At 33.6% G+C, this 22,757-nt stretch overlaps 4 protein-coding genes across 6 annotated transcripts; 3 read left to right on the top strand and 1 right to left on the bottom strand.

The window, feature by feature from the left end:
- The first annotated feature begins 634 nt into the window (after positions 1 to 634).
- On the top strand, positions 635 to 4,071 carry LOC113854442 (pentatricopeptide repeat-containing protein At1g80150, mitochondrial). Of its 3 annotated transcripts, none has more exons than XM_027485413.1 (3): positions 635 to 2,214; positions 2,597 to 2,686; positions 3,036 to 3,807. In XM_027485413.1, exon 1 carries the CDS (start codon positions 780 to 782, stop codon positions 1,962 to 1,964), a length of 1,185 nt encoding a protein of 394 aa, XP_027341214.1. In that variant the 5' UTR covers positions 635 to 779; the 3' UTR covers positions 1,965 to 2,214; positions 2,597 to 2,686; positions 3,036 to 3,807. The 3 variants fall into 3 exon arrangements, with proteins under 3 accessions (XP_027341214.1, XP_027341215.1, XP_027341216.1); XM_027485414.1 differs by having other exon boundaries at positions 3,033 to 3,807; XM_027485415.1 differs by having other exon boundaries at positions 635 to 2,686; positions 2,959 to 4,071.
- A 7,500-nt stretch (positions 4,072 to 11,571) lies between these two features.
- LOC113854440 (pentatricopeptide repeat-containing protein At1g52620) lies at positions 11,572 to 15,385 on the top strand. Its single transcript, XM_027485412.1, has one exon. The coding sequence runs from the start codon at positions 11,828 to 11,830 to the stop codon at positions 14,288 to 14,290; it is 2,463 nt and encodes an 820-aa protein (XP_027341213.1). The 5' UTR covers positions 11,572 to 11,827; the 3' UTR covers positions 14,291 to 15,385.
- A 1,778-nt stretch (positions 15,386 to 17,163) lies between these two features.
- On the top strand, positions 17,164 to 22,199 carry LOC113856030 (nodulin-20-like). Its single transcript, XM_027487653.1, has 2 exons — positions 17,164 to 17,729; positions 22,121 to 22,199. Exons 1-2 carry the CDS (start codon positions 17,164 to 17,166, stop codon positions 22,197 to 22,199), a joined length of 645 nt encoding a protein of 214 aa, XP_027343454.1.
- On the bottom strand, positions 18,888 to 20,987 carry LOC113854811 (uncharacterized protein At2g34160-like). Its single transcript, XM_027486049.1, has 5 exons — positions 20,783 to 20,987; positions 20,651 to 20,699; positions 19,599 to 19,661; positions 19,408 to 19,472; positions 18,888 to 19,213 (listed from the first exon to the last, which is right to left on the bottom strand). Exons 1-5 carry the CDS (start codon positions 20,897 to 20,899, stop codon positions 19,112 to 19,114), a joined length of 396 nt encoding a protein of 131 aa, XP_027341850.1. The 5' UTR covers positions 20,900 to 20,987; the 3' UTR covers positions 18,888 to 19,111.
- Positions 22,200 to 22,757: the final 558 nt, after the last annotated feature.

Genomic DNA, 22,757 nt, shown 5'->3' with positions numbered 1-22,757 from the left:
TGTCTTAAAATATTTTAAATATATTAAAATTTATTTATTTTATTAAAAATCCTTATGTTGTAGTATGTATATATACATGTTAAATTATTACAAATTAATTATAAGAATATTTTTAAACTTTATAGAATTAAATTTATAATTTATAAATTTAAATTATATTTAAATTTAAATCTTTTACTTTTGAAGTTAATTTATAAATATTTAAAAGTATATTATAAATTTTTATATAACATATGAAATATTTTATTAGTAATAATATTAATATATACTAATTAATTTAAAATTTAAAATAATTTAAATATTATTATAAATATTTTATATAATTATTTTTTATTTTATAATTATTAATTATAATATTATACTATAATATAATAATTTATCCGTGTATCGGGTTCACTTCTTAATTTATATTTATATTTTGATAATATCGTACAAAATATTGCACCTAAAGTTTCCTAAATAAATCGGATTTCATTCAGAATCTGTTGAGTTGAGATGTGATAACAGAACGAGTTTTATAACATTTTTTACGTGTTCATGGGGTCACATGGCATAGTCACAAAAACTCGCTCATGTAGTTACTAGTTACTGAAAAATAAATAAATAAATAAATAAAAAAAGGAAAAAAATATGAGAGGGTCTGGAACAGGTGATGCGGTTGAAGAGACACCCCCAATGAATGGTGGCGCTGCCATCGCTCATAAACCCTAGTGATTCTCTCTGCGTCCACGTCTTCGAATGCATACCACAAATGATCCCCTCCTTCCATCCCCCTGATCATGTTCTCTCTGCGATCCACTCGCAGACTCTGCCACTCCGCCGCCGCTGCCGCCGATTCTTCCGCCGCTCCTCTAATTCGCGTTCAGACCTCAAAACCCTTAGAACCCCCTGTTCTCGATAAGCTCAAAGCCGAGAGGGACCCTGACAAGCTCTTCCACCTTTTCAAGGCCAATGCCACTAACCGCATCCTAGTCGAGAACCGCTTCGCCTTCGACGACACCGTTTCAAGGCTCGCCGGTGCTCGCCGTTTCGATTACATCGAACACTTGCTTGAGCACCAGAAAACCCTACCTCAGGCTCGCCGCGAAGGATTCATCGTTCGAATTATAACCCTTTATGGCAAAGCTGGCATGACCAACCGCGCCGTCCACACTTTCTATAACATGCGCTGTCGTAGAACCGTTAAGTCTTTCAACGCTACCCTTCAAGTTTTGGCTCAATCCCCAAATTTCGATTCTATTCGCCAGTTCTTAGTTCAGGTTTCTCCCCGCTTTGATATTCAGCTAGATATTGTTTCTGTTAACATTGCTATTAAGGCCTTTTGTGAAGTGGGAAAGCTTCAAGAGGCTTATTTGTTTATGTCAGAGGCTGAGAAAAAGGGTGTTTCACCTGATGTGATAACGTATACTACTCTTTTATCTGCTTTTTACAAGAATAAGAGGTGGGAAATTGGCAATGGTTTGTGGAACCTTATGGTGTTGAAGGGGTGTATGCCCAACCTTGCCACGTTCAACGTTCGGATCCAATTTCTTGTTAGTGTGAGGCGTGCGTGGGATGCTAATAAATTGATTGATGTGATGCAGAGAGTGGGGATTGCACCGGATGAGGTTACCTTTAATTTGGTGATCAAGGGTTTTTGCCAGGCTGGTTATGTTGACATGGCCAAGAGGGTTTATTCTGCGCTGCATGGGAAGGGGTATAAACCTAATGCTAAGATTTATCAGACCATGATTCATTATTTATGTAAGAGTGGGGATTATGATCGGGCGTACACCATGTGCAGAGATTCTATGCAGAAGAATTGGTTTCCGGATGTCAGTACCTTCTATATGCTGCTGGAGGGCCTTAAGGGAAATGGTCAAATTCGTAAAGGAATGTTGATCGTTACGTTGGCTGAGAAGAGAATGCCTCCCTTCTCTTCTGGTCATTTGGCTGCCATGCAGTCCATATTGTCCAGTAGTTAGCTTAGGTAGAATAGGGAAACAGGAAATTGGCTGACTTTTGTGAGACAGCAGCCTCGACGGTTCTCTCATATTCTTTGTATTCCATTCGTTTGTACATCTTGAAATTTTAACAAGCCTGAAGTTTTTATGTTATTACATCGAGACGAGCAGACGAACACTAATTATTTTCCACTCAGTTTTTTGTACCACCATCCTTAATAACATTTCAGCCAAGATGATATTTCAGGAGGCAAGTATCCTATAAACTCTTGTAAGTTTTGGAGCGTAAGTTTTGGAGCACTTTCCCCTTCAGCATTCTTTCTCTTTGTCACACACAGCACCATTTTTGTGATTGCTTAATTGCAGACTAATCTTGCATGTGGCTATCAAAGGTTGTATATGCTATTCTTTCCATGTCTTACTTTGGAAAAGTGTGCCTAGATCATGGATCATTTTTACGACTGTCAATAGTAATTAACCAAATATTTATTTTATTTTCAATTATTGAAAATTTTAAGGTGGATTTCTGGGGTTTTAAGGCAGATGCATATCTGCAAAGTCACTTCTTTTGGGTTCATGCATGTCATTTTATGAACTTTTATTTAGTAAAAGTTGTTGTCTTCAGATACTAATGTAACACTTGATGATTTCAGAATCATGGTGGTGTGGTGTAGAGTACAGTAATCATTTTAAATAAGTGAAGTTCATCCTTGTTGGATATCAATGATCAGATGTAGACCTCGGTAACACTTTTTTCAGCTGGGTCAATGATTCAATATGCTTCCTGCTTTCATGTTCTTTTATATTATCTTATTTTGATGACTGATATTGCGTAAGTTTTAGCTTCAAGTCTCCCTCATTATTGAAATATCACCCTTATGACTGTCAAAAACCATTTATATGAATAGCATTTACCGTCTTGATGAAACTATAGATTGAAGGACTAGTGTTGTATGTCTTGGTAATATAATGAGATAAATTAGAATTGACCCCAAATATCCATTTGTCTTTGAAGTGAAGGTAAAGTGTTCTTGTCATGCACTGGAAATTTCTGGAAGTATTTTGATGCGCAATCTGGGTTTTGTGTAGCAGAGAGCAGATACTTTGTGTACAATGAACATCCTTGTTCAGATTCCAAGGCTGTCTGAAAGGCTTCTGTCCACACTGCATAATGTATATTGGGCTTGATGAGGTATTTGTGGAGTGAACAAGTTTACAGATATGAGTTTATGCTTTAGAACATGGATCTTATCTGCTCTTCTTTGTGCTTATCTGATTTGGATTGATGCCGGACAATAGCTAAATGTTCTCCTTATTTGAAGGTATTTTCCAATAAAAAAGTTGTTGAAGAGAATAACCAATATATTTATATGGGTAGCCATGTTTGGTTGAATGTATTGGAGAAGTTTTGTCAGCCTTTTGCTGTAAAATCTATTGTGAAGGGGGAGACAGACGGATGAGAATAGAAAGAGCATTATTGCATTGGAAGGCACAAGATCGAGTGTCTATTTTGTGATTATCCATAGACATGAGACATCCGGTGTATGACCATGGTTAGAACTTCTTGTCCATCAATAGGAATAATAATCAGGATGGAGAATTATTTGCACGTAACGCGTGGATATGATGTGCTGATATTGCTGTTGGTTGTTTGCACAGTCCTTCATTAAAAGCATAACACTTTCCACTGAACTAGGATCTTGCATCCGTTTTTGCCATTGTTGTACAGAAAAATCCTTGAACCAGGAATAAGAAGACACAACATATACAGAGAGCAATGGCACGCTGCAAACTAAAAGAAGCCAGAATTTTGTCACAATACGAGCGCGATGTTGGAAGGTATAAAGTGGTAGGAACCAGTTACTCATCCAAGAGTAAGCACATATACCACATCATTCTGGCATAAGCTTTGCCCCTCTAGCATTTTTTTTTCATATTGAAAACGAGGGAAGCTTCATCGCTGATTGAAAAACAATTATACCAATCAGAATAGATGATCATTTAAATTGATATTTTTTTTTCCATGGTATTACGAGTGTTTTTGGTTTTAGGGAAGTCCTCTAAGATTTTAATCAGTTTCATCAACTTGTCGATTTTATGTTTTAAATGAAGTTATTTGTCCCTTGACCTATCAATCCTTCCGCCTAGTTCACACTATACCTAGACCTATCACCTGGTACTATCAATTGATCAGTTTTTGCTTGCCATCTTATTCCTTTTTTCATTGAACTTGTCCAACATTTATCCTTTTGTTTTTGGTCAGTACATTAGAACAATAAGGCCACTGTAGGGGCCGAACGCACAAAGTGGTGCGAAGCCAAAGCAGAGGATTGTCGACATTTAGGGCACGTTTGATTTAGTTTTAATTTTTAGTTTTTAAAATTATATTTTTAAATAATTTTATAAAACTTTTTTTAGGAAAAATAAAATAAATGTGTTTGGTAATTTAATTTTAAAACTGGTTTTAGTTGAACTTTCATTAGTTTTAGGAAGAAAAAAAGAAAAATAAAAACAAAAACACCTGAGTAGTAATTCTGTTTTAAAAATTGAAAGTAAAAATTTTTAAAAATAGTTTTTAAAATTTACATTAACAAGTTTTTTTTGCTTTTTATTTTTAAAATAAAAAACTATATTTAAAAAGTGAAAACAAACAAGCCCTTATCCTTTGGAATCATCAATATTCTCATCTTGAGCTTCTTGAGTTTCATTGATGATCAAACAAAAACTGGGTATTAAATACAATTGTTGTTTATACAATAATTTTTTTCGTTATTTTTTTAGACTTCTGTTAGCATTTGACACAATAAATAAAAATATGGAGGTGGGTTCAAATATAATGAGGCAAATAGCATTTTGTCGAATTTCGAGTAAAACAAGGTGCTTCACAACCATGATATTAATCGTTCATAAAACAAGGAATGATGTGTTAATGTGTTATCTATCTTTATGTCGCAATCTTATAGTCGCATGTCACTCTAAAACATTTGAGTCAGTTTAGTAATTAAACAATGAAACAAATCAATGTTATGCTAGATTAGGGTTTCTGCTGCAACCACACTGCCTCTCAGAATCTGTTTCTGATGCTTCAAGAAACCCCAATCTCTCATGCAGACCAAAAAAAAAAAAAATCAATGTTATGCTCTCTCTTGCGGTCACTGTGTGAGAGTATTGTAAGACTAGGATAACATTAGAATAAATGAATAATCAACTCAATTAATTAAAATCTAATCCAACATTGAAAAACAAATAAAACATGCAATTTTTATTATAATAATTAACTGAAAATGTTCTTTTTAGTAATTCAATAATTTTTCCCGTCTGCAGAAGATGTTAAAAAAAAAGATTTTAAAGATAATGGATTTTAGTTTGACAAGTTAGTACAAAAATGTTTTTTTTTTCGTTTTTTATTTAAAAAAACATTTCTTTTCAAGACAATATTTGATCGCTGATTTTACGTTTATCGTGATCTAATCCTTAATAATTTTATAGACGTATTATGAAACAATAAATATGATATAATAAAGTAAAGAAATGATATAAATGATAATATTAATTATATTCTTTGATTTTTGTATTATCTAGATAAAAAATGAAATAATTATAAAAAATTATTATTTATAACAATTTTGATTTATGAATATTAAAACAGTATCAATATTTGTTTTTTTTATTTTTTTTCTTATTAGCATGTAATGATTATATCAGTATTTATGAGGCTCAGATCAGGATCTTATGCAGTTTTAGATAGAATTATAATCTGTAATTTAAATTCGCTTAAACAAATATGATAAAAAGTAATTTTTGTTTAAGTTAACAAAAGTTGTTAAAGTCAATCTAGTAAAAAAGTAATTTTTGCTTAAGTTAAAAAATTTGTTTAAATTAAAATTGTAAAAGATTTTTAAATTTTTTTTTCTCTTTAAATTACATAAAAGTTAAGAAACGTTTATGTAAGATCATGTGATCACAATTTATAGTTATGTTATAAAAATTTAAATATTTCAAAATATGTAATAATATAATTATTTTTTAAAATTATTATTTTTATAATAATAATTATTATTTTTAATAATATAATTTTAAATAGTTTTATCTCATTAATTTTTAACACAAGTAGTTTGTTAGATAATATATTTAAAATATTTAATAGAATAATATATATTAAAAAATTTGTTTAGAGAAATAGTTACTTATGTATCCATAGAGGAGGATCCGGATCCTCTGCAGTCTTGGCGGGAACTGCAGGGCGCAGTGCATTTTCGCTTAAGCGAAAATTTAGGACCATTCGCTTAAGTTAGAATAAAGGCTTAAGCGAATGGAAGTTAGAGAGCGGTTCATTAATAACCACTCTCCAAGAAAGACTTTAGAGAACGGTTAATAGAGAATCGCTCTCCAACTAGGGCTTAAACATGATTCGTGTCTCGCTTAAGCCCCTAAATTCACTTAAGCTATTTTCATTTAGCTTAAGCGCGCTACGAAGCGAAATATATTAAACCTAAGCGAAAATGGACTAGAGAGGGATGCATTTGAATCACAATTTCGCTTGAGCGGATTGTAAATCGCTTAAGTTATTATTGAATCGCTTAAGCCTTGACCAGCGATTTTAATTGAAATTAAGCGAATTTGAGGCAGAGAACTATTATTTCAGGCATGCGAAATGGCTTAAGCGAAACTGAATTGGCTTAAGCGAATTGTGGAAGGGCTTGAGCCCAGATTTGAATATGTGAGCGAATATGAAAACCGCTTAAGCGAATATGGGAGCTTAAGCGAATATATCATAAGTTTAAAAAATTATGCAGAAATAGCAGCATGCAAAACAATGGCTTAAGCGAATATTAATTGGCTTAAGCGAATGATAGCAGGGCTTGAGCCCAAATTTGAATTTGTGAGCGAATATTAATACCGCTTAAGCGAATACATGAGCTTAAGCGAAAATATCAGAATTTTAAAAAATTATGCAGAAACAGCAGCATGCAAAAAAATGGCTTAAGCTAATATTAATTGGATTAAGCAAATGGTAGCAGGGCTTGAGCCAAAAATTTATTTTCCCAGCGTATCAAAATTAGCTTAAGAGATGCCATGGGCTTAAGCGAATAAAAAAGAAAATCCTAACATTATGCAGAAACAAACAGCATGCAAGAGGGCTAAATAGACAGGATTACATCTGTTCTTCAACATACATCTTCCACCAAAAACAATTTATAAATACAAATTTAGCTTAGAAACAAAAGAACTTTTTCCAATTGCGAAATCAAATTTGATCAAGGATTGAAGTATTGGTATCATCAAGTTGTTCCTACAAAATTAAAATAGATATAAGAAGACACATAATGAACAAGAATGGATGGAAGTTTATTAGTCTTACCTTCAACAAATCTGTGAAACTTAATTGCTGGATGAAAGTTTCAGGGGGAACATAATATGGAGGTGCTGAACAATGTACTTGAAATGATGAACCTAACATTGGTTGATATTCCTTAAACATTTAAGCACAGTAAAATTAATGATATGGTTATAACAAGGAAGTTATAATAAATGCATTAATCGACAATAAAAGTGGTTATAAGAAAGTACTTGAGATGCTGATTGACCTAAAGTTGGACTTTTGTTCTTCTTTTTTGCTTGTAGCTCAACCCAACTTTTGAATCTTTTACACCCTTTCCTCTTGGTAGTAGGTCTATGCTTAAATCTCTTAGGTTGTATACTATGAATATTGACCTTATCAACACCATCATTGTTATTGTTGTCATTATCTTGTGGTTGTAAGCGAAGTTTTGTGATTTGAATGATTAAAGTATTAATACTTTCATCCACTAATTGACAATATTCTTCTGAACTAGAAACCTCAGAGGCCAACCTAATCATTTTACATGCTAGATGTCGGTATCTGCGGGTAGTACTCAGTTTAGGATCTCCTTCCACTGGTATTCTTTTTACATTGTGAATAATACCACAACATCCTTGTGTTGTCCATCTCTTTAGTATGTATTTGTCAGGAACAACCTTTACATCATTGGCTTCAAACACTTTTAAAGCATGACAACAAAGTATACCAAATGTTTCAAATTTTTTACAAGAGCAATTGATAGTAGTTGAGGAACGATCAAATGTAATTGTCCATGATCTTTGTTGATTGACTTTATATATTCAATCAAATGAGGAGTTTCAATCCTTTGCGATATGCAACAAGCTAAGAATTGAGCAAACTCTTGTTGAAATAAATTATACACTACATTTGTGTAAACCTTAGCCATTTGTATTAGTATTGGTGATACCTCATATCGCAACATGGCTAGTTTGTGACAAGAGTCATACTCACACTTGAGCTCGTTATAACGTTTGTCTTCAACCACCCGTTCAAAGTGTTCAAAGAATTGCTTGATGTCAACACCAGGTCTCATACATGCCTTGAAGTCATAATTTAAACTTTCACTTAACTGAGTGCTACGCATTCCAAGGGTTAAATAATCCTTGAGATAACATGATGCTCATTTCTCCTTTATAGCATACAGTGAAGTAATCCAAGTATGTTCTTGAACATTGTATTCTGTAATCAACCTTATCCAAGCCTCCTCAAACTCAATTGAAGTATCAAAGTCATATATGTATCATTTCAAATCTCGTAAGAAATGACTCCCTCCTTTCATCAAATTTCCCAAATGCTTTATTCCATTTTGCATTAAGTGCCACGTGCATAAAGCATGACGTGTCTCAGGCATTACTTGGACAAGTGCCTTTGCCATTGCTTGGTCTTGATCTGTAAAAAGAGTTTGAGGTTTTTTGTTGTTGTGTGCTTCCAAGAATGTCTCGAACAACCATTGAAATGATTCAGCTGTTTCATCATACAATATTCTGCTGGAAATGCTTTTTGTCACTTTTATTTTGATGTTTGGCTGATTGAAAATTTTTTTGCTGGATGAAATGTTAGTTTGAGCTTACCTTAATGTCTGTATTTTTTGCTTAAGCGACACAAACAGGCTTAAGCGATTTTTACTAAAATTTTTGTCCTGGTTTCGACTGCATGATGGCACCAAAAAAATCAATTCCTCAAAGAAAGAGGCAGAGACCAGAAGTTGGCCAAACTTCACAACAGCATGATGAACCTATTGATCAACATGAACATTCACCACCAGCGACTCAAACACAAACACAAACAGAAGTCATATCATGGGATAGATATAGGTTCAAAACTAGGGCCAAGGCTCAAAGATTTATTGACTTACAAGCTAGAGATTTGCTACTTGAGAGAAAGGTAGCTTTACAAGAAGGAGAGTATGAAGAATTTATGCAAGAGGTTAGGAGAAGAAAATGGGAATTCTTGGCAAATCTCCCCAACCAAATTAATGAGGTAATCGTCAAAGAGTTTTATGCAAATGTTTGGCCATTGATACCAGAAAGGTCAGAAAAGAGGTCTTGGGTTCGAAGGCACCCAGTTGCTTATGATAGAGATGCAATTTCAGCTTTGTTAGGCAACCCTTTGACCTTACAAGAAGGGGAGCTATGCCAATACCAGCAACGCCGAAAGCGATTCTCAAGTTTTTTGGATCATGCTGTAGCTGAGGCCTTATGCATCCCTGGAAAATCATATGAAACAAATGCTGCTGGGAAGCCAATGAGGTTCAAAAGACAATCTCTGAATACTTTGGCCCAAATCTGGACATCATTTCTTCTTGCTAACATTGCTCCAACCACACACACCTCAGATCTTCGGATGCCTCGAGCATATCTCATATACAGTATCATGCAAGGGATATCCGTTGACATAGCAGCAATCATTTCAGATGAGTTGCACCAATTTGTTATTTCCAACACCTCCTCTATTGCATCAGCAACAAAACTTTTGGGATTTCCAGCACTCATCACTGCTTTATGTGCTTCCCAAAGTGTTATCCTTCCAGAGAGCGTTGCTCAAACTATCAGTTTGAAGAAACCAATCAATTCCCAGTTCATCAGAAATTATTGCACCAATCAATTGGAACAGCCTGCAGGACCTTCCTCTCAACCCTCCTCATCTGTACCACTTACATCACAGCCAACACAACCATTCATGCCTGACATGCCACAAACAGATTCAAGTGTCCTATGCCATCTAACCCACATAGAGCAACAATTGGCAGCAACTAATCGCGCTTACACTCAGTTGAATGAGTCGTTCTACAAGTTAGCCCTTTTCTTATTTAATATTTTAATATATGTAATCAATTATGCAACCATGCCTGATTTTCTCTTTCCATAGGTTCACTCTACATCAACATCATGGTGAGCCATCTGCTTTTCCATGGCCAACACCAGAGCTTTTTGTAGCGACTGTATCGTGGCCTGGAGACAATCCTATCTTTTCAGCTCAACAACAAACTCCACAAGATCATGTATCACATCCGGATGAAGGAGCCAATGAGGACATTGACGATCATCAAGAGGGAGATGTACAACAACATCAAAACTTAGAGGAAGAAGGGAGACATGATGAGGGAGATGGGCCACAACCAATGCAAGAAGAGGACAATATAGGAGACCCATGATTAGAATTAGGATTTTATTGTAATGGATATGAATGACTAAACATTTTCTGTTATGTAATATATTTTCTCTTTACTTTCCCAATGGTGAATTCTATACTTTTTCATTGATGGATTTTAATATTTATTCACAATCGTGCCAAAGTCATTATAAACTGTTTTTGGTGGAAGATGTATGTTGAAGAACAGATGTAATCCAGTCTATTTAGCCCTCTTGCATGCTGTTTGTTTCTGCATAATGTTAGGATTTTCTTTTTTATTCGCTTAAGCCCATGGCATCGCTTAAGCTAATTTTGATACGTTGGAAAAATAAATTTTTGGCTCAAGCCTTGCTACCATTTGCTTAATCCAATTAATATTAGTTTAAGCCATTTTTTTGCATGGTGCTGTTTCTGCATAATTTTTTAAAATTCTGATATTTTCGCTTAAGCTCATGTATTCGCTTAAGCGGTATTAATATTCGCTCACAAATTCAAATCTGGGCTCAAGCCCTGCTATCATTCGCTTAAGCCAATTAATATTCGCTTAAGCCATTGTTTTGCATGCTACTGTTTCTGCATAATTTTTTAAACTTCTGATATATTCGTTTAAGCTCCCATATTCGCTTAAGCGGTTTTCATATTCACTCACATATTCAAATCTGGGCTCAAGCCCTTCCACAATTCGCTTAAGCCAATTCAGTTTCGCTTAAGCCATTTCGCATGCCTGAAATAATAGCTCTCTGCCTCAAATTCGCTTAATTTCAATTAAAATCGCTGGTCAAGGCTTAAGCGATTCAATAATAGCTTAAGCGATTTACAATCCGCTCAAGCGAAATTGTGATTCAAATGCATCTCTCTCTAGTCTATTTTTGCTTAGGTTTAATATATTTCGCTTCGTAGCGCGCTTAAGCTAAATGAAAATAGCTTAAGTGAATTTAGGGGCTTAAGCAAGACACAAATCATGTTTAAGCCCTAGTTAGAGAGCAATTCTCCATTAACTGCTCTCTAAAGTCTTTCTTGAAGAGCAGTTATTAATGAACCGCTCTCTAACTTCCATTCGCTTAAGCCTTTATTTTAGCTTAAGTGAATGGTCCTAAATTTTCGCTTAAACAAAAAAATTAAGTTAAGCGAAAATGCACTGCACCTTGCAGTTGTCGTCGAGACTGCAGAAGATTCGGATCCCATGGAGGAAGTGGATGTCTTCCACGTACGACTTGAGGAGTTGAAGCATTGTCTAGCGCTGTTAAATAGATAGAAGACGATCATTTACTTGCCTTTGCAGTTTGCATCGCACTCGTTGTTTCTCATGTACGGGGTAACATTCGATCTGACATATGATTGAAACCTTAACAGTAACCCTCTTCCTTGAAACCTTTTAAACACAAAAATGTCGAAGGCCGTTCTTTCGCGAATCAAACCTCGTCACTGCCCGAAAGGTCCCACCTTTTTGCCTCCCCGCATCAGAAACCTCGTTTTGGACGTCATCCGAATCCTTAAAACCCAGCAATGGCAGGATTCCCTCGAATCTCGCTTCGCCGAATCCGAGGTGCTTGTTTCCGATGTCGCCCATTTCGTCATAGACCGAGTACACGACGCAGAACTGGGTTTGAAGTTTTTTGATTGGGCTTCGACCAGACCCTTTTCTTGCTCTCTCGATGGGGTTGCCTATTCTTCTCTTCTGAAGCTCTTGGCGAGGTTCAGAGTGTTTTCCGAGATCGAGTTGGTGTTGGGGAACATGGAAGTTCAAGACTTGAAGCCTACCCATGAAGCATTCGGCACTTTGATTTGCGCCTATGGAGAATCTGGGTTGGTTGATAGGGCCCTCCAGTTATTCCATGCAGTGCGTGAATTGCATAATTGTTTTCCCAGTGTCGTAGCTTGCAATTCATTGCTGAATAATTTGGTGAGAAGCGGGAAAGTTGATATTGCGCTTCAGCTGTATGACAAAATGCTTGAAGCAGATGATGGTACTGGTAAGGTTGTGGATAATTGTAGCACCTCCATAGTGGTGAAGGGCCTATGCAACTTGGGGAAGGTTGAGGAAGGTAGGAGGTTGATTAAAGATAGATGGGGAAAGGGTTGTGTGCCACATGTGGTGTTTTACAATATGATTATTGATGGGCATTGCAAGAAGGGTGATCTCGAAAGTGCAACTAGATTTCTCAAGGAATTGAAATTGAAGGGGTTTTTGCCAACGGTAGAAACTTACGGGGCTTTAATTAATGGATTTTGCAAGGCTGGTAAGTTCGCAGAAGTTGATCATCTTCTGACGGAAATGACTGCAAGCGGATTCAATGTGAATATACAAGTGTTCAATAATATTATAGATGCTGAATTCAAGCATGGTTTGATAGAAAAAGCATCTGAGACAATGAGAAGGATGGATGAGATGGGTTGTGAGCCAGATATTACAACTTACAATACTCTGATTAACTTTTCGTGTAGGAGTGGAAGGATTAAAGAAGCTGATGAACTTATAGAGAAGGCAAAAGAAAGGGGATTGCTTCCTAGTAAGTTTAGTTATACCCCCATCATGCATGCTTATTGCAAACAAGGGGATTATGTTAAGGCATCGAAAATGCTTTTTAAGATTGCTGAAATGGGAGAAAAACCGGACTTGGTTTCTTATGGAGCTTTTATCCATGGAGTTGTTGTTGCCGGCGAAATTGATGTTGCACTGATGGTCCGAGAGAAAATGATGAAGAAGGGTGTATTTCCTGATGCTCAAATTTACAATGTTTTGATGAGTGGTCTCTGCAAGAAAGGGAGATTTCCTGCTGCCAAACTTCTACTTTCAGAAATGCTTGATCTAAATGTTCAACCTGATGCATATGTTTATACCACCTTGGTAGACGGGTTAATTAGAAATGATGAACTTGATGAGGCAATTAAGCTTTTTGAAGCCATATTTGAAAAGGGTATAGACCCTGGCATTGTGGTGTATAATGCTATGATCAAAGGTTTCTGTAAATTTGGAAAGATGACAGATGCTCTTTCATGCTTAAATAAGATGAAAAATGAGCATCTCGCTCCAGATGAATACACTTATTCCACAGTTATAGACGGATATGTAAAACTTCATGACTTAAGTAGTGCACTCAAGATGTTTGGACAGATGATAAAACAAAAATTCAAGCCAAATGTGGTCACCTACACCTCTTTGATCAATGGATTCTGCAAGAAAGCAGATATGAACAGAGCTGAAAAAGTTTTCAGAGGGATGGAATCTCTCAACTTGGAGCCTAATGTTGTCACATACACCATATTAGTTGGGGGTTTCTTTAAGGATGGTAAACCTGAAAAAGCAACATCCATTTTCGAGCTAATGCTGATGAACAATTGTCTTCCAAATGATGTCACATTCCATTACCTGATAAATGGTTTAACAAATATTACAACTAGTCCAGCTCTAATTAAGCAGAATGAGTCTATGGAATATGGGAGGTCCTTGATCTTGGATTTCTTTGCAATGATGGTATCAGATGGATGGAACCCATTGGTTGCTGCCTATAATTCTGTTCTTGTTTGTCTCTGTAAGCATGGAATGGTTGACACTGCCCAATTATTGCAAACTAAGATGATGCGTAAGGGGTTTCTTATAGATTATGTATGTTTCACTGCTCTGCTACATGGCTTATGCCAAAAAGGAAGATCAAAAGAATGGAGAAATGTTATATCATGTGATATAAATAATATTGAACTCCAATCTGCTATTGAATATTCCCTGATTTTAGACAAATACCTATATCAGGGAGGGCTATCAGAGGCTTCGGGTATTTTACAGGCCTTGATTGAAGACTCCAAGCTTTCTAATCAACCAGACAAACATATAAAGGTTATAGAAAGATAGGGAAGAAGGAAATTCCCATAAAATAGGAAATTCTCCAAGCTTCAGGTATGAATGTGTATTTGTTGAATAAACTTAAATGTCGGTTTTAATGGTTTTAATTCAACAGTTTTTGTTAGAATAAAAGGTCAGGAGTCAGCAGTTATATTTTTGATAAATTGTTATAATGGGTTTTGATTGTAGTTTATGGCTATTAATAGAATTTAAGTCTTTTATTTTATAAATAGATTATTGTATTATTTGACAAAATGTGTAAGAAATATGCAAACAATTTTTCTCCTCTGTGCTCGTCATAGAATTTTATAAAGGAAACCATTTTTTCTAAATTCTATTATTCTTCTTGAGGACTGTACACATCAAAGGTATAATGCAAGTGGTCAAGTGGTCTTCGAACAAGCATTTTATGAAGAGGCTACCAATGAAAAATTATTAGTTCCAACCTTTTGCAATATAACTGCCATGCGCTAAAGATGAGCTGTTTAGTCAATATTATGGGAGCCATCTGCCTGTAACAATAAAGAGGTGCTGGATCGATATGAATTGCACAGTATGCATGACGGTTTACTTCCTCCCAGTGGAAGCATCAAGACTCAAGAGCTTCCGCGTATTGCTTTTGTACAATTATTTTAAAAGTAACATTAAATGGTATAAAAACCCCACTTCATTAGTCTGTTGAAGCCATTAGCTTTGGAAGCTGTCCAGTTCCTACAGACAGAGAAGAAAATTTTCCCCGACATGAATATCATGATCCCTTGTTATATTGCGGAAAGCCCTTCAATTTGCAGCTCTTTGAACAGCCTCTTTGCCCCTTCACTCACTTTCCCATGACAGGAGCATTATTGCAGTGACTGGGCAACACTGACTGATTTCAGAGTCATTGCATGGCATTAGGATATACTTTGAAGTTTAGTAAAAGGGACTTCTGATTCTGCTCTGCTTTATCAGTTAATTAGGTAATGCATGGATTTTCATTCTGATATGAGAAGCTGAAAAGTGAGCTCTTCATCATGCCAGAAGAGTTTCTCAGTTTTCATAAACGGTTGTGATCTATGATGTAAGTTATTCAGTTGATTTTTGAAAAAATGTTATACTTCCATCTTTTAGACAACTAAAAATAATAATGATGTTTTCTTTTTGGGTCAACAAATAATGTTTTCTTTAAAATAGTTATCTTCGAAGATGGGCTAAAAGCCTAAAACTAGTCTCGTCAACAATTACCGTAAACATAATACTGTGTGAAGATCACCAATTACTGGGGCTCTTTAGTTGGAGATAGAAAAAAAAACAATTACCTGAAGTAATTTCTATGGTAATTTTTATATGCATATCGTTATAATATCACTCTCTAATCATTTTTATTTCTTGATTATTTCATGCATGTAAGTAATATACTTGCCAAAAAATGAATGAATCTTACTCCAATTGAATCCGCACTTAATTAATCCAACGTTAAAACACTTGACCGAAAAGAAAAAAAAACTAATAAACAAAGGCAGAAAAACAACCTCATACTGATAAATGTTGTTCATGTATTAAATTACGATTTTTTAAAAGACCAGTCTTCTAAGTGTGACGGTGTAAATTATTTCTTGAATATTTTTATATAACTGCAATTTTAAATTTAATAGTTAGATTGATAAAATAAATAATTTTTATAAAAGGTTGATAAAAGTATATTTTTACAAAGTTTGATAATCGGTATCAATTAATTCTACCCCATAAAGAAGTATATTTTTATAATTTGTTAATTAATACAATTCTATGTTTAAAAAAAATTGTTTTCAGCCCTTCTCATTATTCTGTCACTTAGGAAGAATTTTTTTTTTTCAAAATAAAGGAATGACGTTGTAATTTAAATATCTTTTAAAAATTATAAAATTTAGCATAGAAATTAACTTTTAAAATAATTGTCATCCCAATCAAACTCTTTTATTTATAACGGTAACATATAAAAAATTACACCGTATTAGTGACTTAAAACTATATATGAAGCATTTAATAAATAAATAAATAAAATGAAACGACTTTTAATTTTAATGAAGCATCTCTTTGTTAAACCTAATATTTCCAAAATGTCAACATTGTTTGATGAACGTTTTAATTGAATCCGGTGTATGAATGAGTTGTCATATATTTATTTTGTCTTAAATATTCAATAATGTATTAAATATAATTAAAAATAATGAATACTTAACAAATTTTTCGTTTCCCACGTTTAATTTTCATAGGAGATAACTTGTATGATTCGGAAACAAATGTGAGATTTGTCTGTTTTAAAAACAAAGAGGTACACCTTAGATAATATAATATTATGATAATATATTATTAAAAAAGTTATGGCTGAAATTTTAATAATTTAATTATACATGTGAATACATTTTTATCATAATTCTAATTGTATATTTTATTTTATCTAATATCTATGATGATATTTATCCTCTAAAATGCACTCTCTCACTTTAAAGAGCTAAATCCTTAATTGTAGACATCTCAGCAAAAAATTGAACCATAATTTATTAGTTTAAACAACTCATTCTTTACACTGATGATACATTTTAAGAAAAAACAAAAAAAAAACTCTTTAATCTTCGTAAAAGGAAATAAATAAACGTGAAATGTGAATGCAGTAGTCGTCAAATCAACCATATTTTATTTTTTTTATGAACAGAGATATTCTATTTTGATGTCAGAAAGACAAATAATTTTAACTCTTGGAAGCAAGAAAAGTAAAAGGTCATTAATTTTTATATATAAAAAAAAACATTTACATATATTTCTTAGATTCTCTTGCGCATATTGTAGAGTTGACATATTCTATAAATACAAGAGCATCAAAGAAATATTTCCCATAAGTGCAGGGTTAAGAAAACCAATTAATGGAGAAAATGAGAGTGATACTAATTACTCAATTCCTATTCATAGCTGCAGCAGCTGCAGCACAAGTTGATGATGGAAAAGCTATTAATCCTAATCAAAATCTTAATCCCCTTAATAACCAACCTCAAGCCTATGAATCTCCAAGATTCCAAAAGTTTGTGACACATTGCACCTCACATATTGCTGAAACTTGCAGTGGAAACGATGCTTTGATACAGCATCCATATGTGTTGGCCCAATGTCTTTTCACCTCTATGGAAAAGTGTTTGGTAGACCATGGGGCCGCACTTTATCCATCAACTAAGACCGTCACAGAGCCCCATCAAGCCAAAGAGAAAGCCCAAGACCAGGCCCAAGAACAAGAGCCCAAATCTCCTAAGCCACTCTTTTATCATCCATTACTAGTTGATGCTCTGAACTTTCAAACCGTCTTGAGAGACTGCACACGTGTCACTGCACGGACTTGTTTGAGGGGTCCAAATGTTGCCACGTCATCAGTTTTAGCGGCGTGCCTAATTCCATCTATGAATCAATGCGTATATCCCCGTGGAGCTGAACCCAGTATGTATTCTTTACTATTAATAGAGTTTTTTCTAACAGCTAAAATACCCAAGTTGAATATAATACACTCCTTTTATTCAGATGCATGATTAATGTTCTCACCACTTATATATACTTATTGATTTTCTTTATTGGTTAAAAATGATTGGTGATATTTTTCACCAAAAGTCAATCATATAATAATGTTATCCTCATACAAATACAAGAATGCTTCCTTTTATGTGAACTTTTTAAGAAATAAAGTCATGTAAAAATTTTATATTTATCTTTTATTCCAAAAAATAATCAATTTTTTAAAATCGATTTTTTTCATACTGATTTTAATTATGTAACGTACTTCATATGGCTTATTCTTGTGTTTTTCAATTGTTTAGTTTTAAGATTTTAAAAATATATATCTTGAATTATAATGCAGGTGACCCGTGACGCTGTTGTGGAGTGAAGTTATATTGGATATGAAGGCAAACATCTTGAAGGTATTCGCCACAGAACTAGTAAAAGAATAATCGGGTTTGCTCAGCCCAGCCCAGCCCATAGTATAATAATCCCTTTTCTAGCCAAGAGACTACTCTTTATTTCAATTTACTTGAAACATCCCTAGTCATATATCAACTATATATTATTGGCTTGCAAGCTTGTCTACGGCGAAGGATCCATAAAACCTTGAATATTCCAATTAGCTACATTACTGTTATGTATAATAAATCATTGTACGTCGTGATCGTTAAGGCTTTTCAACTATATAAAACATGCTTTATTTCCATTTCGTTGGATTTCTACTGGAACGCATAATTTAGGTACAGAACCTGGTGCCGCACTCTGCCGTTTATATAATGTGACAAAATCAATAATATAATATAATACACACATATATATATATATATATATATAATAAAAATTTACTATCTTTAAATACATAAAACCAATTATAAGACTGAAATTAATAAAATCAATAATTTGATTCAACTAATTGTATACTATTGACTAATTTATTTTAATTGAAAACGCTTTTCTTTTGAATCATAAACAAATGGGTAGTCAATATGCGGTGGAAAATGAAGAGGAAATGAAAGGGGCATTGTTGTTAGGTTGTCTAAATATCTCGATGAAAAGGAAGAGGAAATGAAAGGTTGACCTTCATACTACAGGTGGGATCACGACGGTAATTGAAACAAAGATTGTCACAAATTTTTGGAACATTAGACATTGTATGACCCTAACTAACAAGAAAAACCCATTTTATAGAGAAAGAAACAAAGGAATTTTGTAGTTCAATATTGCAGGTCAGTTTATAATAATGACATGTCCTCTACCTCGCAACAACAAAAATGCAAATCACTAAAAGGTACATATCTTCAACAGATTCTAATGTAATTTTGAAGAACTTCATGCGCTCTGTTCTTCAATATCTCCATTTTCACCATCTTCAGCAACCGCAGCAGCCATCAATTCATCGAAGTTTGCTGTCTTCCCAAGAACTATTTCGATCTAAAACATTATTTATGAAATAAAGAACTTTAAGGCAAATCAACAAAAGCTGGTTTTTAGTTTTATTTTTTCAATTAATTTTCTTGAAGTTCTAAGAATTGTCTTGCTGTGCATTTGCGCGCACACCAAGGCCAAACAGGCTCCAAACAAACATTCTCCTTCTAGAGTAAAAAAGAACTTGTTTAAATCCGTACCTTGGCCTTTTGGACTGGTCTACCTCTAGAATCATCCTTTATGTCCACAGTTGATGTCATGATTTCTGCATGAAGATTCCATCATTAAACAAATTAGATTATTCAAATATAAAAGATTAAGAGAATCAGAAAGAGTGTCTACGAGAAGGGAGAGAGATCATTTCTCGAGAGAAAAAAATATAGCGTCTCACTCTTTTCAACAGCAAGTCCATTGTTTTTCAAAATTTCAGTAACAGTTACCACGGTGGCAATAGCTGTAACAAAGAAATAGAAAAATATCAGAAATCAGATTAAAATTGTAATCAAGGAAAATACATTTTATTTTCTTCCTCATTATAACTTTTTAATACATTTCTGCCATTCCAGGAAATATTATAACGCTCACATGTAGATCAACTATTGCTTTCAAATTTAGAAAAAAATTTTAAAATAAATCTCCAGATTTCATTTCAGCATTGCAAATATACTTAGCTACTTAGCTTCGCAACAGTTTTTGTCCCACCATTTCTATCATCTATCAAATTAAATAACTGATTATACTTAAACCCTAAGTAGGAAGAAAGTCCCTAGTGGGTAAAACTTGAGGAAAGGCCACCAGTAAAAGTCAAATCTCCAAGGACAGCACCTCTGCGTACAGCTGCAAGGTCTAAAAAATTAGCTAATCCGACTTGTCATGGCCAAATTTTCCAAACTTAAGGCCGAACAATGCTATGAGCCGGCAACAAACCAATGCAGCCACCTACGTTGTATTTGAGGTTTCGTAAGGAATTGGAAGGTGAGGCCAGGGTACAGCATTATTAGTATGCTTTAAAACAGAGCATAAGTACACAATAGTGATAGCCACCATCACCAGCATCACTGCATAGTGCATACTAAAACTAAAATTTGAAGGAAAACACAATACCTTGAAACAAAGTTCAACACTAAAGTCATTCAAAAGTTCAGGGCATGATGGGGTAGCTAAAGAAATCTTAACATTTATCAAGACAGCTATAGAAACACGTTGCCGAAAGTAACATCTTTTGGTCAATGAAATTTTAATCTTTTAAGAGCTATAACTCTTCAGTTTTTCAAAATTCTCAGTCTCGTGGTTATATTAGCTTCTGAAACTCCAAAATAATAATACTTAAAAAAATCAAAAGGATGAGCATATTACCAATCCATTACAAAAAAAAAAAAAAAAAAAACGTAACTGAATTAATAAAACAAAAAAACCAGAGAAAAGCGCGAAGAATACTGATACCCATTCCTAGCGCTGAGAGTTCGACCTCATTATGCTGTTGCATATATCTCTGCAATAAAAACAAAATTAAACATGAGGAAAGAAGTTTGCAAGCTTCAAAATCTCGTATGAAGAGTTGAAATTTGCAGGGACCTTGGCGAGATTAACGTAGAAGAAGAGGGGCTTCTTCGTGTTAGAGACTTGAATGCGATTTTTCTTGTATGAATCGGAGATGTTGATGTTGTTCACTCCCTCCGTTATGCTTTCCATTTCTCTCTCTCTCTCTCTCTCTCTGTAATCAAAAACCCTAACAACTTGTTTTATGAAAAGTGTTGAAGAGAACAACCCCCACGAACCACACGATGCACTCCTTGGCCCAACATTTTATTCATTCCATTGGATCTTATTGGGCCAGGCCCGTTTACGAATACAAAACAAAAACTGGATCATACCAGCTAAGCAGAAAAATGCGAGCGTCATACCAGCTAAGTCTAATTTAAACTTGTTAAAGTTATTTCATTTACTCTAGTTTTATTGTAAGTCACTTAACACTTCTTCTCTAATTTATAAATTTTTTAGGAAGGTTACATTAGTCTTTTTCATAAGATTCTCTAATTAATTAGGTCCTAATAATTTTAGAAATGTTTTAAAAAATGTATAGAAATTGTTAATTTATTTCTACAGTAAAATTCATTGTTCTTATAAAAATAATTTTACATGGACAATTAAAATTCCATAAGATTAAATCATTTTTTAAATATAAACAGAACATTTGAAGATGCCCCATTAAAGTGATTTAAAAATTAACTCTCTCATATTTCAATAGAAATACATGTATTTATATAATGTACAGTTCATTAATTTAAATTTATATATTTTAGTTGTATCTAACAGTTTAAATATGAATATATGAATATTAATTTTATAAATTTTTAAAGGGATAAAATCCTAAATTATTTATTTGCTCGTCCTTTTGCCATGGATATACTTGAGCCACTTGCTTGACACGTTCCGTCTAAAAATAAATATTACAACGAACAAATAGAAAACACGATTGCGTTGCGTGAATGAAAAATCGTTGGATATTTCTTGTCTTCGTATAATTGACAAACTTACGATGGATCTGACTAAACAAATTAAATAAATACTAATCAGATAAATTTTATTATATAATATTTTATCATTTATTTATTCAAATAAATTTTAAAAATATATAAAAATAATAATATTATTTTTATCTATTCAAATCAGAAAAATTGATTCAAATTATCGGTGGATCCTGCCATTACGTGTTGAAGCAAATGTTATTTAAAATGTGTTAAAAAAGGGTGGTGTAAACACTTTTCAACTAAAAACCATTTTGATAATTCAATTATGTGATTTTAAGTTTGATATATAAAAATAACGTCAAAATTTTAAGGTAATTCGATTTTATTTTATTTTATTTTATTTTATTTAGACCACGTATATCCTCTCAACTTGGAGCCGAAGTATCTCTTATTTATTAAAGGATAAGATATTCTGGAAAAAAAATCTGAACGAATTGACATTATTTCAATGCTTGTTCTAAATTATTAAGTTGGAACTTTGAATATCTATAATAAAAAAGAGTAGCAGGATATATGAGCAATATTCTGGTTTGGAGCATTGGGGGGTGAATTATTGTGCCATACTTGCTAGAGTTTCATGTGGACAATGATTTGATTTGTTGGCTACTTCATGCACATATGAAACTTGTGAAGGTATGTTTAATTAATGTTAGTGTTAATAAGTGACCCACTCTAATATAGAATATATAAAATCAATGAACGAGACACTCAATTATTGAAGATAGGTCATAATCCCTAATAGATCTCAAAATGGACATTTTTTAAGGATTCTTCTAATACTTGTCATAGTGATATTCATTTAACAATCTGTTTATGTCGATTTGATCTTTAAATTTTATAATATTGATTATTCTGATATTTCATATGACACACAAATTACTTTTTAATCTGACTGGTTTGTCAAATACCACATTAATCATGCCTTTAACATTATCAAATAAGTTTAGCTAAAAAAATGGCTTATCAATTAATTTAACCCTTAATATGTAAATCAAATTGAGTAATAGTGATCAGGAGGC

The sequence above is a fragment of the Abrus precatorius genome, unplaced genomic scaffold (genome assembly GCF_003935025.1).
Source record: "Abrus precatorius isolate BTA unplaced genomic scaffold, Abrus_2018 Scaffold11, whole genome shotgun sequence".
Classification (NCBI taxonomy): Eukaryota; Viridiplantae; Streptophyta; class Magnoliopsida; order Fabales; family Fabaceae; genus Abrus; species Abrus precatorius.
This window is presented reverse-complemented; position numbering and strand designations above follow the sequence as displayed.